A 17720-nucleotide genomic window follows, 5' to 3' on the forward strand; every position below is an offset into this window, starting at 1 on the left:
CTTATTCCTATGGTAGTATTATAGTAAAACAGTCCTCTTTTATGGTTATATCTTCCTGTATCATCAGTTAAGGTATTAAACCCTTATTTTGAAGCAGTAACTTGTTTAGGACAGAAAAACCAGGGGTGGAGTCTGGATAATATTTTGGCAGAAAACTAATGTGCTCAATGTTTCTAATACTAAGCAACAGGTTGGTTGGTTGTTTTATAATAATGGTTCTTGGGCAATTGGATTTGCTCAATTTTTAGGCTAAGTTGATAAGCATCTTCTAGCTGAACAATTGCCACAATATGCACAAATATCTTTCTTTATTATTAAATTATTTATTAAAGAAAGGGGTTATATCAAGATGTGAGAGTTTGCCAATAAGAGGCTAGAGATAATAGGCCAGGTAGTGATTTTAATTAATACAATTTCTGTGTGGTTATTTCGGGTGTAAGCTAGCCAGGCAGCCAGGACAACAAGCAGCCCATTCTTTATATAAAAGTTTGGTGCCTAACATGGGGCTAAAAACACTTAAAAACCTGAGAGAGCCCTAGTGATACCTTAGCTGCTGAGACCTCCCTGGAGAGTTGCAATGAGATTTTTAACCTTCCCAACAATAAAATTGTAGTGATATTTCATTTGTATTCTAATAAATAATGCTTCCTGAAGTTCAGGGAGTAAAACAGCCACACTGGTTGACCTTCCTGGTCAGGCAGTGGTGTCACACACCTCTAATCCCAGAAGCCACACTAGTTTGTCATAGAAACCAGGTGGTAGTTTTGCACACCTTTATCCCAGCACTAGAGAGGAACATAAGATGGGAGGGGACAGCTCTCACACACGGTTTCATTCTGAGATTCCTGGAGACAGGAGCGCCATTTCAGACTGAGGTAGAGGTAAGAGTCAGTGGCTGGCTGTTCTGCTTTTCCCTCCTTCAGGTTGAACACCAATTTCTGACTCTGGGTTTTTTACTAATCGTGCTACATAAAATTATTTTTGTAACTATAATGTTGCCACTGTTATGAGTCATAATGTAAAATTCTGATATGCGGGATATCTGATATGCCACCCCTGTGATAGGGTTGTTCATAACCCTGGGTTTCAAGGGAGTCAAGACCCACAGGTGGAGGACAGCTGCCAGTCTGGACAGAGGACACAGGAGGGTTGGCACTGGACAAAGAACACCTTCAGGGGATGAAATAGAAGGTTCCAAAGACAGGGCCTAGGGTGTCGGGGGGAGGGGAGCAGTAATGGGAAGAAGTAGGAAGCAGTGTGGTGTGACAGGACTACCCACAGGAGACTGGAAGGGTCACAGTGGGGTTCCAACGTTGTCCGTGGTCACGTCAGGGGAGATGCAGTCAGCAATGGAGCTTATGGAGTTCAAGTCACCAAACAGCAAAGCTAAACCCTGGGGAGGCAAAGCTGCCCCTGGCAGGGAATAGTCTCCAGAATGCCCCTTGCTTCTGCTGTGCTTCCTCCTGCTTGCTGCTGCCCATGTTCCTGCTGTATTTGGCACAGTGCGATTACTATGTGAAAGGATCCCCTGTATCTAGGGTAGTGTGATTGTTTCTCGGTGAAATCCCGCTCCTCACTGGACAGTTCACTTGCAGATCATAATGAAGATGATTTTCATAAGAGCAATGAGGCTTATTAGATAAATAATTAGACTGAACTTTCTGAGTCAGTCTTGAAGATAGAAGTAGCTTAAACTGGTAGTAAAGATGATTAGAAAAATGGTTTGGTTTCTTCTGCCAATTGCTCCACTAAGAGATAAAAAAAGCAACCCGACAATATAGGCTAGAAGTCATCTTCCCCTTTGTTGGATGTGAGATCTGCAGAGGATGGAAAATTAAAACAGGGAAGTCTCGTGCATTATAGACGCGTGAACTCTGCCTGTGAGCAGACAGACTGATGACTAAAGAAAGTGATTATGTCCCTCCACCCAAGGTTAGGCCTGACTTCCTCGGTCACATCACTTACAGAATTAATCACAGGCCCCATATGGACCTTGAAAAGGCAAAGGTGTAAAAGGAAATTAAATTACCCTACTGTTTGTAAAGGAAAATAGATGGTTAGCTGAACTTGAATGAAGTTTTGTAGGTATCTACTACACTGAAACCACAAGCAGCTGCCTGCCAGGACAAAGAAACTGACTGAAATATACTTGGCTTGTTTAAAACTTTGCTAACCAGTTAGAAAAGAATCATTGCTTTGGGGTTATGGTGCAGAAATTAAAGAAAAATTTTAACTACTTGTGGGCTTCTAAGGAAAACAACATAACTTGTGATCATACTTTGATTTCTCTCGGCAAAGATTTTCATTTGTTTTGAAAAATATATAATCTTTTCTTGCAAAGGAATTTTTGTTTTAGGAGTAAGAGATAAATAAATAAAAGGAATAAGAATAAAATAAGATTTATAGAAGGAAAACATTAGGGAAGAACAGAACAGAGAAAAAACAGAAGCTGCAGCAGAAAGAGTAAAATGAAATGAATTAAGTTTTGAGTTGATCTTGTATTCTGCCACATCAGAAGGTATTTATCAGCTATAGGAGTTCTCTGGCAGAGTTTTTGGGGTCACTTATGTTCACTATCATATTATGTGAGAATAATAAAAGTTTGACATCTTCCTTTCCAATATGAATCCCTTGATCTCCTTTTGTTGTCTTATTGATATTGCTAAAACGTCAAGAACTATGTTGAAGAGACATGGAGAGAGTGGACAGCCTTGTCTTGTTCCTGATTTTAGTGGAACCGCTTTGAGTTTGGATACCTTGTGCCTTCATTTTAGTTGAATTCAAAGATGTCTTTAATTTCTTTCTTTATTTCTTCCTTGACCCAGGGGTGGTTCAGTAGTTCACTGTTCAATTTCCATGAGTTTGTAGGCTTTCTGAGAGTAGCATTGTTGTTAAATTCTAACTTTAATCCATGATGATCTGATAAGACACGGGGGCTACTCCAAATTTTTTAAATATGTGGATGTTTGCTTTGTTACCGAATATGTGATCAATTTTCGAGAAGGTTCCATGAGGTGCTGAAAAGAAAGTATATTCTTTCCTGTTTGGGTGGAATGTTCTATATATGTCTGTTAAGTCCATTTGATTATTTCTCTGTTAAGTTTCTGTCTGGTTGACCTGTCCATTGGCAAGAGTAGATTGTTGAAGTCTCCTACTATTAGTGTGTGGGGTTCGATCTGCTGTTTAAATTTTAATAATGTTTCTTTTACATATGTCAGTGCTCATGTATTAGGGGCATAAATGTTTAGAATTAAGACTACATTTAGATGAATTGTTCCTGTTATGATTATATAGTGTCTTTCTTCATCTCTTCTGAATGATTTTAGTTTGAAATCAAGTTTGTTAGATATTAGGATAGCTATACTTACTTGTTTCTTAGGTTCATTTGATTAGAAAACCTATTCCCAACCCTTCACTCTGAGGTGGTGTCTGTCTTTGACGTTGAGGTGTGTTTCTTGAATACAGCAGAAGGCTGGATCCTGTTTTCATATCCATTCTTTCAGCCTATGTCTTTTTATACGTGAATTGAGTCCATTGATATTAAGCAATATTAATGACCAGTGGTCGTTAATTCCTGTTATTTCTCAGTAGTAGTGTTTCTGTGTTTCCCTTCTTTGGGTTATACTGGTGGTGGAATTATCAGATGCCTGTGTTTTTTTGGTTGCAGTTAGCTTCATTGTTTTGGGGTTTTCATTCTAGTACTTTTTCTGTAGGGCTGGGTTTGTGGATATGTATTATTTAAATTTGGTTTTGTCTTGAAATATCTTGTTTTCTCCTTTGATGGTGACTGAAATCTTTGCTGATTATAACAGTCTGAGCTTGCATCCATTGTCTCTTTAGTGTCTGCAGCACATCAGTCCAGGACTTTCTGACTTTCATGATTTCCATTGAGAAGCCAGGTGTAATTCTGATAGGTTTATCTTTATATGTTACTTGACCTTTTTTCCTTTGTAGCTCTTAATATTCTTTATTTATTTTGTACATTTTGTGTTTGATTTTTATATGGTGGGTGGATTTTTTTTATCCAGTCTATTGGTGTTCTGTAAGCTTCTTCAACATTCATAAGGATATCTTCCTTTGGGTTATGAAAGTTTTCTTCTATGATTTTGTTGAATATATTTTCTGTGCCATTGAGCTGCAGTTCTTCTCCTTCTACCGCTATTATTCTTAGGTTTGGTCTTTTCATGGTATCCTAGATTTCCTGAATGTTCTGTGTTAAGAATCTGTTGGATTTAATATTTTCTTTGATCAATGAGTCTATTTCTTCTATAGTATATTTAGCACCTGATTGTCTTTCTTCTATCTCTTGTCTCTGTAGTTCCTATTTATTTACCCAGATTATCCATATCCAGGATTCCCTCGGTTTGTGTTTTCTTTATTGCTTCCATTTCAGTTTCCAAGTCTTGAACAGTTTGCTTCACGTGATTGATTGGGTTTTTTTTCTTGGTTTTCTTTGAGGAATTTATTGATTTCTTCCATTTTTTTGTTTGTCTTTTCCTCCATTTTTCTAAGGGAGTTTTTCATTTCCTCTTTAAAGGTCTCCATCATTTTCATAAAGTTACATTTAAAGTTGTTTTCTACTTCTTCTGGGTTAAGATGATCAAGTCTTCCTGTTGTGTGACTACTGGGTTCTGGTGTTACCATGTTGCTTTTCAGGTTATTGGAGGAATTCTTGCATTGATGCCTACCCATCTCTTTCTTCAAATGAGGCCAACAGGGTCTTTACATCTTGGTGAAATCCTTGCAGTGGCTGTCTGAGTGTTTGGGAGTTTTTCTTGGTCTGCTTCATACTGTCAATGTCTGTCTCAGAAAGCCTCTGCGGTCTCTCTAAGCCTGCACTCTTCGTCTTATCTCCTGGTTTGTTCTCTTGGTGTTCTCTCTTAATCCTCTCAATGTTGTAGCAAGCTCTTGGTCCCCTCAGTATTATAGCAAGCTCTCAGCTCCTAGGCAGGGTGTGGCTAGTAGCTTGTGAGTCCAGTGGATGGGTTTGGGTTTGGGGGGAGCCTACCAGAAGGAAACTCCCTGCTGGCTGGCTAGAAAAGCCTAGAGAGTTGGGAGAGGCGCCTGGAGTTTTGTTCTACTGTGGAGGTCTTAGAAAGTGGGATGTCCCACCATGTGGCTGTTTACTCACCCCTTAAGTTCCCTCAGTATTGGAGCAAGCTGTGTTTCAGAGTGCCACCAAGGTTGGAGGAAGATAGGCAGGTTGGGGGCGGGGTGTGGCTAGTAGTTTGGATGAGCCTATGGATAGGTTTGAATTTTGGAGGGATCTATCCACAGGAAACTCGATGCTGGGTACCTAGAAAAGCCTAGGAAGTTGGTGGATGGGCCTGGGGTTTTGTCCCAATGTGGAGGTTCTAGTAGAAGAGTATTTTAGGAAGAAGGGTTCAGCAGGAATGGGAATTGATGAGAGAGTGATGGGGTTACCCATGAAAAAAATACATTTATGTGTGTGTGTGTGCCAGATTGCATATGAAATTGTTAGATAATGAATTTGAAATATTTTGTAAAGTAGTGGATCCAATTCTCTTCACTCTTTGAAGAAAAAGAAAAATACTCAGAACACAAAATTTCTTCCTGACCTTTTCTTTGAAACCTTAAAAGAGAAAAAAAGAATAGAGAACTGGTCTATCTTCCAAAGTCTGAGAAACAAAAGGACACAAAAATATTTTTAAATTTTTAAAAGACACAAAAGTATTTTTTAAACTTTAAAAATATTTTGAAAACTTAAGCATGTGAAATATGGATATGTTTTTAAATTCTAGAAATTTTAGTATGAAAAACTAAAGTTGGGGGGGAGAGATGACTCAGCAGTTAAGAGCACTGGCTGCCCTTCCAGAGTCCCTGGGTTCAGTTCCCAGCACCCACATGGCAGCTGACAACTGTCTGTAACTCTAAGATCTGACATCCTCACAGAGACAAACATTCAGGAAAAACACCAATGTGCATAAAATAAGAATAAATAAATTATTTTTTAAAAATCTAAAGTTATAAAGTTGGTTTTATGAAAGAGTATTGACATTCATGCTTTTGTCAAATTTACTTAGTGAGTGTACTGGATAATTTTACATCAACTTGACACAGGCTAGAGTCACGCGAGAACACTAAATGAGAAAATGCCTCCTTAATGTCGGGCCATGGACAAGCCTGAAGAGCATTTTCTTAATTAGTGACTGATGGGGGAGGGTCCAGCCCATTGTGGGTAGAGCCATCCCTGGGCTCGTGATCCTGGTTTCTATAAGAAAGCCATGAGGAGCAAGAAGAAGCAATACCCTCCATGGCCTCTGCATCAGCTCCTGCATCCAGGTTCCTGCTTTCTTTGAGTTCCTGTCCTGACTTCCTTCAGCGATGAACGGTGATCAGGAAGTATAAGCTAAATAAACACATTCCTCCCTCAAGTTCCTTTTGATCGTGGTGTTTCATCACAGCAACAGCAACCCTCAGACAGCAAGTTTATGAATTAAAACGACAAACTGGAAGGACAACCTACACAACAGAAAAACATATATGTAAGTTATGTATGATATGGCTTTTGTGTTCAGAGTAAACAGCTGTAAAACTCAGGAAAACAGTGACCCCTGCTCATCAGGGAAATGCAAATTAAAAATTCTGTGAGACACCAGCTCACCCAGGTAAAATCTAACTCAAAGGCAGCTGCACACTGGGGACCTTCCCTGGGAAACTTGGTGCTCAGCTCCACTATAGCCTTTGGAGCTTGGCTACCATCCTTGTGACAGCACAGACAAGAGCTGCAGGTCCCCTCATGGACACCAGGGAGCAACAAGAAACCACATAATCAACAGGGAACCTCCCTGAGGCCTGCACATGTCTTGCAGCCTTGTCTCCATTCCAGTTCCAACAGACCTGGAGCTTCCTAATACAATCATTTCCTGTGTCTCTGAGAACCCAACTCTACAAGGAGACCCCATGTAGTCCCCTCCCCCTCACAACACCCATGAGGAAAGATGGGGAGGTCACAGGGCAGTCACCAAGGAGAACAAAGGCATCCCAGAAGAGACAGGGAGGGCATGGGCAGACCTGAATCACATTCAGACAATACAGGAAGCTGGGGGGAGGGGTGTCTCCCTGGGAACCTACGTAGGAAGCTGGAGCACACAGTCCTCTTTCTAGGACACAGGTCACCTCCTCCTGTACACCAGGATGTGAACCCCTGAGATAACCTTTATCCCAGGATGAGACACCTGACTGATGACAGCAGTGACCATGGATGTGGTCCCTCCCAGTCATCACTCAGACCTTTTCTCGCCCCTAGAGATTACTGCCACTCCATCCCCAGAGTAACTCCCACTTCCCCAGGGCATTGAGATACAGGACAGACTGGGCTCTGCTGGGTTTTTGTGTCACAAGGAAATACACTCTTGGCTATAGGAGGTGCAGGGACAAGGCCCTGGGGTGAACTGCTGTTCTCTAGGGGCACAGGACACTTCTCAACATTGTGGCACAAAGAATGTTCTAGAACAGTAAACCAGAAAGAAAGGAATAGAAGGATGAGAGGCAGAACTGACTGACACACAGACTCCACCCAAGCCCATGTGACTCCAGGAGGTGTCCTTCTCTGGGAGGAGGCTCAGGTCTGAGAATAAAAGCAGAGCAGACACAAGAGCAGTCAGACTTGGCAGCAGCCTGAGAGGCAAACCTCCTGTCCAGAGGAAGACCTAGGCCGCAGCAGAGACATGGAGCTCTCCTCAGCCCTTCTCCACAAAGGGCAGCTACCCTGGAGGGGACTCCTGCTGGCAGGTGAGGAGACATTCCTCAGGGGTGTGGACAGCAGGGGAGCTCAGAGACTGGATGGGGTCTTCTGGGAGGGGGACTGTGCCCAAGAGGAGACATCTGGCTTCTGCTTGAAGCCTGAGAGCAACAGGAAGCTCGCAGTGAATGTGAATTGATAAGTGGGGAGGAAAACTCAGGGGTTCCCCACTGCAAGTTTATCAGCACTGGCCTCTGTACCCTGAAGACTGACTCCCACAACTGTGTCAGGGTGACTCTCCAAGTAAAACTCAAACCGGGGCCAGTAAACAGGGTCATTTCATACATACAACCCTGAGGAATCCGCAAATAATCCCTAGGCTCTGTGACATTGATTTGCTCACAGGTGTCCATGTTCCAGGCAGTGGGGTTTAAACCAAAAGCAAACCAGTTCTATTCACAGAGTCCTAGTGCTACTGAGCAGGAAGACAGAGAAGCCAGGACATCTAGAAGGTGGGATTGGGATTGACAAGGATTTCAGAAGAAATAGAGCTGGGAAGGTCAGAAAAAGAATGCTCGGAGTCTTTAGAGGAGGAGGTCAGAGAAGACATGCCTACACTCACCAAAGATTCTGATTGTGAGCAGGGATCTAAGGGAGTGAGGGGCTGGCTGTGCAGACACCTGAGAAGACAGTTTCATTCAGTGGAAAGATTTAGGGGTACTGAGGAATGGGGGTGATGCTGCTGACCTCCCCCCAGTAGGACACACAGACCAAGGCTGAGAGTTGAACACACTCAGGTCTCAATTTCTACCAAATGCAAAGATCTAATATTGATAGATTTTTCTCTCTTCCCTCTTAGCCTCACTTTTGATCTACTGGAGCTCTCCCACCACGGCCCAAGTCACTGTGGAAGCAGTTCCGCCCCATGTTGCTGAAGGGGCGAATGTTCTTCTACTTGTTCACAATCTGACAGAGACACCCCTAGTCTTTTACTGGCACAAGGGAGAAAATCCGGATAACAGTAACGAAATTGCACGATTAATAATGTCAGAAAATGTAAATAAAACAGAGCCTGCATACAGTGGCAGAAAGATGATATACCCCAATGGATCCCTGCTCTTCCAGAACGTCACTCAGAATGACACCGGAGCCTACACGTTGCAAATGCTAATGCAAAGCTATGATTATATGAAATTATCCGTGCAGTTCCACGTCCACCGTAAGTAATTCTCTGTAACCTCTGGGTCATGGGTGGACTTAATCCTACTTCACACATAGAATTGTCAGTGCTGGATGACTGTGTTATGGTCCCCACATTGTGGCTCAAGCATTTAGTAAAGGACACGGAGTGGAGGAAACAGCAATAAATCAGGATCTCTCACTTGAATCCACCCTCAGAGAGAGGAGGGGAGGTAACTCAGCCCAGGCATCTCAGACTCTGCCCAGGGTCGTAGATGCTCCTCGTAAACATGGTTTTGAGAAAGACAGCTTCAGGACTCAGGCAGGGCCTGGTTGAGGAAACCATGAGATTCTTACAGAGACATGAACACCAGAAGGTTTGCTCCAGATCTCTGTCCCAGACTGGACCAGGAATCCTGGGAAGCTTGTAGACTAGTTTGGAATTTACCTCCTGTTGGAGCTGACAGGGGACAATGATTGATTGTAGGCTGGTAGCCTGCTGACCCTCAGCCTGTGAGAGCCATGTTTGAGGCAGGTCACCTAGGCATCTCCTCCTGAGACTCAGTGTGCTCAGCATAGGTGGAGGGCTATGAAAGACAACCAGCCAGCTGTCCTGATGGTCTTCTGAGACCTCGCAGGAAGGTGGAGAGCCCTAAACAGACGGGAGAAAAGTGTACAAATGGCAGCTCCTTGCCTCCAGTGGTCCAGCCAAGAGATTCTTTCCTGCAGGCAAATAGTAAGAGACACTGCTTGGTGGAAGGTCAGGTCATTGCTCACATTTAAGGTGAACTTGTAGGCATGGCAATGATCATTTACCCTGTGTCCTATTCTAGGGAAACTGAGACAGGAAACACAGTCACTGAGTCAGGGTCACAAAGGCCATGGGTGGCACAAGCTATCTGTCAACAGCCACATCTCCAGCCTCCACACCATGGAGACTCTATTAGATGCCCTGGAGTCTTCTAGATCATTTCCAAGACTTGGGGTTCTTTTATGATTCCCTGATTCATGTCAATCAACATCAATCTCCTGACAAGAATGGCCCAGCTGAAGCCCAGCCTGACCTGAGTGCTAACCAGATTCGGATCGGTGTGAGATCTCTGACGGGCTGTCAGGTTCTCAGGGAAGCTCAATGGGAAGACCAATCATGACCTATCTGTAGGGAGCCCTGAGCAGCAAAGGCTTGGAGGGCGCTGGTCCTCACTGAGCAGTGGAGGTCAGGGCAGCTGGAGGGACTCACACATAGTGTCCCAAGACATGCAATGGGTTAGTGAGGACCAGGAGATAACATGAGGTCTCTGATTCCAAGTCTAGAGTCTATCACCACACACTGCAGTTCAGTTCCCTCCTGGGAAAGCCCTTGCTTCTCCCATACACAGCACAGGAGACCCCATTGTCTCTGAGAGCTCAGCTACTCCATCTGCCTGTATTTTGCTTCCTGCCTGATTCTTTGAGGATCTGGGATTGTGGGGAGCTAAGAGACCATCTCAGAATAATGAGAATCTGGAGTAATGAAGAAATCTGGTGAGGGATAATTCTAAATGATCAAAAACTGCTTTTACAGACACCCACACCTGAAATTTTAGTTTTCTGACATTTTCTGGATGCTTTTAAACTGATTGTTGTTTGATAAAAACAAACTAACAAACAAAAATTATGTTTGTGAGAACTACTAGACTATTAGATTTCCAAAAACTTCTAAAAATGCCAAAACACTTAATAACTTCTTCAATTGATGTTAAGGCTACATAATTATAGTCTATTTAAAATAAAAGCATATTCTTCCATAACTTAGATCTTATGACAGACTCTGAGATGTCATTTTTGTTCAATTTGATGAACTAATTTTTAAATTTAATTTTCACTTTGAATAGAAAACAAATTGACACAGGTTCAAACATTATCACACAGACTCAAATACACACCTCCAACTGTACTTTATAAAAAAAAAACATAGAGAGGCCCTTGAAAGAATCAGAGGCACCACACAGGGCAACCTTCTCTCTGTTGTCTGCACACACAGCACTGCTACCCAAGCCCAGCATCACAAGCAACAATTCCAATCCCATGGAGGGTGAGGACTCAGTAGTATTCATGTGTGAGCCTGAGACTGAGAATACAAACTACCTGTGGAGGAGAAATGGCCAAAGCCTCTCAGAAGGTGACAGGCTGAAGCTGTCTGAGGACAACAGGACTCTCACTTTACTCAGTGTTGTGAGGAATGACACAGGACCCTATGAGTGTGACAACTGGAACCCAGTGAGCACCTCCCGAAGTGACCCATTCACTCTGAACATTACCTGTGAGTATTGTCTGCTTCATCCTTTTTACAGCTGCCTAAATACAGACAGTTAGAGCTAGGACACTCAGTCCCCTTGGGTTGATGACACAGACCCATCACACAGATACCTAGGCTGACCAGGGCCTCCTGATCCAGCCCAGGTACATGCAGCCAGGCCCAGGATTGAGCTGGAATGGGTTTGAGGCTCAGGGTGATGGAGACAGGAGACAGCACAGACTCAGGCTCAGTGCACACGTGAGTGTGCAGCGGGGATGTTTGTGTGCTGTGCTCGAGACGAATCAGGACTTTTGCCTGCTGCATGAATACTCTTCTACTAATCTACACCACAGCTCTGGGTGGGGGCTGCTCAGCTGAAGTTATAGCACAGCTCAGAGAGATACTATGTCCTTCTGCAGACCAGGATTGCCCTTCCCTCTGCTGACATCACATGTGCCTTTGTTCTGTTTGCTCCAGATGGTCCAGATGACCCGATCATATCCCCCTCAAATATTCATTTCCATTCAAGGAGAAACCTCAGCCTCTCCTGTCAAGCAGCCTCTAATCCACCTGCACTGTACTCTTGGTTTGTCAATGGAGAGCTGGTGTCATCCTCCCAAGAGCTCTTTATCCCCAACATCACTACTAATAACAGTGGATCCTATACCTGCTCCGTCTCTAACTCTGTCACTGGTCTCAATAAGACCACAGTCAAGAACATTGAAGTCCTTGGTAAGTGGATCTCTAAAATATCAGCACCAGGTTTGGAGTGGAGTCTTTGGCTTTCTGGGAAGACACAGAAGAATTTAATTTGCAGCCCATGTAATGGAAACAAGGAAAACTCTATTCTCTCCTGAGCGTCCTGCTCCATCCCTATGTCTGATCTACTCCTAAGGCTCTGACTACTCCTGGCTGATAGGGATGGAGCTTGGAGTGTGAGGAGGAGCTTCTCCCAGCCTTGGAGACCTTAGGTGTGGGAGGGACTTCCAAGGGGAGGGAGAGCCTTAAGGTCAAGATTTACTTCTGTCACTAACACAGGCCTTCCTGTCCCCTCCATTTTCTTCTTATGACCCTCAATACTTGGAGGAACACTCGGGGCTTTACTGTACTCACATTCTTTTCCCCCAAATGTGAGGAGAAAACTCCCTACAAATGGGGACCAGCAGTTCAGAGCTCTGCTCCCAGCTCTGCTCCTGTCTCAGGGGTAACTGGCTGAGCTCTGACTCCATGGGAGGGAAAGAGAGGGCGGAGAAGGCACCTGGGACCCTGGTTCTGACTCAGGGTAAACCATGTCAGTAATGACTTGATGATGCTCTTTCCCTTATTCTTCTCAAGTTTTAAAAAAACAAATGTTGAGCTGGGTGGTAGTGGGATGTGCCATTAATCCCAACAAGTGGGTGGCAGAGGCAGGAGGACCTTCATGAGTTCAGTGCCATCCTTCTCTAAGAAAGCTATTCCCAGGACTGCTAGAACACAGAGAAACCCTGTCTAGAAAAACAAATACAAAAGTCCACTGAGTGTGGTGGTACACACCCTTAATGCCCAGTACTAAGGAGGGAGAGGCAGGTAAACAATGTGAGTTCAAGCCCAACCTGGTCTACACAGCAAATTCCAGGTCAGTCAAACCTACAAGTGAGACCCTCCCTCAACCAAAAAGAAAAAGGAAAAATTAAAAAGCAAAGTAAAATAAAATTTCACTGGTGTACATCAGAGTGCTTGAGGTCAGGAACAGGAAAGTGGAAAGGTGGCCTTCAGGTTAGTTGGCGCTGAACTGTGTCTGGCCACCAGCACAGGGGGTGACTGCTGAGAACAGTAAACTGCACTTGCTTGGAGAACAGAGACTCCTCTGTCGAGTGCACAAGAGAGTGTTCAGATAATCTGTGGTGAGATCCAAGGATGGCAGACCCTAGTACTAGCATTTGGGAGGCTGAGGCAGTTGTATCTCTTTCAGTTTAAGGCCAGCCTGGTCTACATACCAAGTTCCAGGCTAGCCAGTACTGCAGAGTAAGACCTGTCTCAAAAAAAAAATCAGTATTGCGGATAAGAGCTGCAGGCTGTGGTCAACGCTGTGGCCATTAATGTCTTCTCTGTGGTATTTAATCCATCTCCAAGCAGCAGGACTAAAATTTCTCTCCACATAAATTCTACCTTTCTTTGATTGTTTCTTTCTTTCTTTCCTTATTTATTTATTTATTTATTTATTTGAGATAGGATTTCTCTGTGCCTTCAGGAAACTCACTCCATAGACCAGGCTGGCCTTGAACTCAGAGATATCCAGCCACCTCTGACTCCTGAGGGCTGGGCTTAAAAGTGCTTGGCACCACTAGAAAGTTAATATAGAAATTTCCTGCTTTGGGATTTTGCTCAGTTTAGGTGTAGGCTTCAACACCTTTAAGATTAGCTAGGCATTCTGAATCCCATGACACATTATTTAATAAAAAAAAACAGAAGGATATTTTATAATGGAGGGACCTGACTGTTCACACTCACAGAAAGTGTGAGCAAGAATTTGCAAAGAAGTCAATGGAGAAAACATTCTCCCTACATGAGATTTGTGGAGATGGGGCTGAAGGGAATCCTAGTGTGGAACATGCACACATACCCTGAGTAGAGCACTGTGGGTGATCTGGTAGGAGGAAGATACAGCTCTCTCTTTACAGGTTGTATCTTGAACCCAAACATGTGATCTTCCAGAGGGCCATGACATTCTGTGGGCCCTGTGAGCTGGCTGAGATCTCTGAAGATAAATGAAACTCAACTGTCTTCTCCACTGTTTATCCACAGAGCCTGTGACTGCACCCTCCATTCAAGTCACCAGCACCACAGTCAAAGAACTAGACTCTGTGTTCCTGAACTGCTCCACAAATGACACTGGGATCTCCATCCATTGGCTCTTCAATGGCAAGAGTCTAGAGCTCACAGATAGAATGAATCTGTCCCTGGACAACAGGACCCTCAGCATAGACCCTGTCAAGAGGCAAGATTCCGGGGAGTATCAGTGTGAGGTCTCCAATCCAGTCAGTTCTGAGAGGAGTGACCCCATCCACCTGGCCATAATAGGTGAGTGACCTCCCCTCCCTTCTTGGCCCACAGTGTTGGGGGTGTGACAAATTCTTCATCAGCAGTTTGCAAAATGAGTAAAAGTCACCAGGAGAAAAACAGTATCAATATTCAAATACGGCAGAGCAGTAGTGGTGCATGCCTTTAATGCCAGCAATGCAGAAGTAGAGGCAGGTGGATATCTGTGAGTTTAAGGGAAACAAGGTCTACAAGAGCTAATTACAGGAGAGGGTCCAAACTAACAGATAAACTCTGTCTCATAAAACCAAAAAAAAAACACTGCTTCAAATACAGTCATCTTATTGATGTATTCATGTTAATGTGTTGATAAACAGCACACAAGCTGAGCACGGTACTGCTTGGCTTCAACCCCAGCCAGTACACTATAGGCAGAAGCAGGTAGATGTCGATGAGTTCCCAACCAGCATGGAATTTGTAGGGACCTAGGTTAACCAGGGCTGCATAGTGAGACCATTTCTCAAAAAAAAGAAAAAAAGGATGGAAGATTACAGAGGCAGGCAGTGGTCAACACTGTGGACATTCACATCTGCTTTGTGGTATTTAATACTCCATAATCAGGAATAAGTTTACCTACAAACAGAAGTGATTTAATTTATTTATTTATTTATTTTGGTTTTTTGAGACAGAGTTTCACTGTGTAACTTTGGTGCCTGCCTGAAACTCACTTGGTAGATCAGACAGACATTAAACTCACAGAGATCTACCAACATCTGCCTCCTGACTGCTTAGATTAAAGGCATGTGTTGCCACTGCCCGGCTCAAAGAGAAATTCCTCAGTTGAGGTTTCTCCCAGCCCTGAAGTGTAGGCTTCAACACCTTCAAGATTAGCTGGGCCATCTGAACCGCATGACACATTATTTAATGAAAAAGAAACCGATTTCTATTTTATAATAGAGGGACCAAACTGTTCACACTCACAGAAAATGTGAGCAAGAATTTGCACAAAAGTCAATGGGGGAAACATTCTCCTTCCATGAGATTTGTGGGCATGAGGGCTGAAGGGAACCCTAGGGTGGAACAGGCACACATACCCTGAGTCAAAGATCACTGTGGGCCTTCTGGGTAGGAGGAAGGTTCAGCTCTCTCTTTAAAGGTTGTATCTTGAACCCAAACATGTGAGATTCCAGGGGGCCATACATTCTGTGGGCCCCCTGAGCTGGCTGAGACCTTGAGGGTAAAAGACTCCTAACGGTCTTCTCCACTTTTTATCCACAGAGCCAGTGACTACACCCTCCATCGAAGTCGGCAACACCACAGTCAAAGAACTGGACTCTGTCTCCCTGAACTGCTCCTCAAACGACACTGGGATCTCCATCCATTGGCTCTTCAATGGCCAGAGTCTGGAGCTCACAGATAGAATGAAGCTGTCCCTAGACAACAGTACCCTTACCATAGACCCTGTCAAGAGGGAGGATTCCGGGAAGTATCAATGTGAGGTCTCCAATCCAGTCAGTTCTGCGAGGAGTGAATCCATCCAGCTGGACATTTTTGGTGAGTGACCTCCCCTCTCTTCTTACCCCACAGTGTTGGGGGTGAGGAAATTTTCATCAGCAGTTTGGAAAAGGGGTAAAAGTCACCAGGAGATAAACAGTATCAATATTCAAATGCAGCCAGGCAGTAGAAGTGCATGCCTTTAATCCCAGCAATCTGCGGGAGAGGCTGGTGGATATCTGTGAGTTCGATGCCAACCTGGTCAGCAAAAGCTAGTTCTAGGAAAGACTCCAAAGTTACAGATAAGCTCTGTCTCAAAAAACAAGAAAAAAATGCTTCAAATACAGTCATGTTAGTGATGGATACATGTTAATCTCTTGATAAACACCACATAAGCTGAGCACGGTACTTCATGGCTTCAACCACAGCCAGCACACAAGAGGCGGAAACAGGTGCATGTCAATGAATACCAAACAACTGTGGACTTTGTAGTGAGGTCTAGGTTAGCCAGGGCTGCATATTGAGACCATTTCTCAAAAAAAAAATCAGTATGGAAGATTAGAGAGGCAGGCAGTGGTCAACACTGTGGACATTCTTGTCTTCTTGGAGGTATTTAATACTCCATGATCAGGAACTAGTTTACTTTCAACCATAAGTTATTCCATTTATTTATTTATTTATTTTGGGTTGTTGAGACAGAGTTTCACTGTGTAACTTTGGTGCCTGCCTGAAACTCACTTGGTAGATCAGACAGACATTAAACTCACAGAGATCTACCAACATCTGCCTCCTGACTGCTTAGATTAAAGGCATGTGTTGCCACTGCCCAGCTCAAAGAGAAATTCCTCAGTTGAGGTTTCTCCCAGCCCTGAAGTGTAGGCTTCAACACCTTCAAGATTAGCTGGGCCATCTGAACCGCATGACACATTATTTAATGAAAAAGAAACCGATTTCTATTTTATAATAGAGGGACCAAACTGTTCACACTCACAGAAAATGTGAGCAAGAATTTGCACAAAAGTCAATGGGGGAAACATTCTGCCTCCATGAGATTTGTGGGCATGAGGGCTGAAGGGAACCCTAGTGTGGAACATGCACACATACCCTGAGTCAAAGATCACCGTGGGCCTTCTGGGTAGGAGGAAGGTTCAGCTCTCTCTTTAAAGGTTGTATCTTGAACCCAAACATGTGAGATTCCAGAGGGCCATACATTCTGTGGGCCCCCTGAGCTGGCTGAGACCTTGAGGGTAAAAGACTCCTAACGGTCTTCTCCACTTTTTATCCACAGAGCCAGTGACTACACCCTCCATCGAAGTCGGCAACACCACAGTCAAAGAACTGGACTCTGTCTCCCTGAACTGCTCCTCAAACGACACTGGGATCTCCATCCATTGGCTCTTCAATGGCCAGAGTCTGGAGCTCACAGATAGAATGAAGCTGTCCCTAGACAACAGTACCCTTACCATAGACCCTGTCAAGAGGGAGGATTCCGGGAAGTATCAATGTGAGGTCTCCAATCCAGTCAGTTCTGCGAGGAGTGAATCCATCCAGCTGGACATTTTTGGTGAGTGACCTCCCCTCTCTTCTTACCCCACAGTGTTGGGGGTGAGGAAATTTTTATCAGCAGATTGGAAAAGGGGTAAAAGTCACCAGGAGATAAACAGTATCAATATTCAAATGCAGCCAGGCAGTAGAAGTGCATGCCTTTAATCCCAGCAATCTGCGGGAGAGGCTGGTGGATATCTGTGAGTTCGATGCCAACCTGGTCAGCAAAAGCTAGTTCTAGGAAAGACTCCAAAGTTACAGATAAGCTCTGTCTCAACAAACAAGAAAAAAAGGCATCAAATACAGTCATGTTAGTGATGGATACATGTTAATCTCTTGATAAACACCACACAAGCTGAGCACGGTACTTCATGGCTTCAACCACAGCCAGCACACAAGAGGCGGAAACAGGTGCATGTCAATGAATACCAAACAACTGTGGACTTTGTAGTGAGGTCTAGGTTAGCCAGGGCTGCATATTGAGACCATTTCTCAAAAAAA

The 17720-nt window shown here is 43.9% G+C and overlaps 1 protein-coding gene across 11 annotated transcripts in view; it reads left to right on the top strand.

Annotated features, from left to right (window-relative positions):
* LOC142858703 (cell adhesion molecule CEACAM1-like) overlaps positions 1–17720 on the top strand; it is a 238812-nt gene that overhangs the window by 87741 nt on the left and 133351 nt on the right. For 9 of the 11 annotated variants that reach the window (XM_075988312.1, XM_075988354.1, XM_075988329.1 and 6 more), the window contains exon 8: positions 13947–14222. In XM_075988312.1, the coding sequence (XP_075844427.1) occupies positions 13947–14222 (276 nt within the window). Of the gene's footprint in view, positions 1–7600; positions 7756–8564; positions 8925–10907; positions 11187–11639; positions 11895–13946; positions 14223–17720 lie in introns of those variants that run through there. The other 2 variants (XM_075988408.1, XM_075988389.1) reach the window with 2 other exon arrangements.

The sequence above is a fragment of the Microtus pennsylvanicus genome, chromosome 1 (assembly GCF_037038515.1).
Source record: "Microtus pennsylvanicus isolate mMicPen1 chromosome 1, mMicPen1.hap1, whole genome shotgun sequence".
In the NCBI taxonomy this organism is placed as follows: Eukaryota; Metazoa; Chordata; class Mammalia; order Rodentia; family Cricetidae; genus Microtus; species Microtus pennsylvanicus.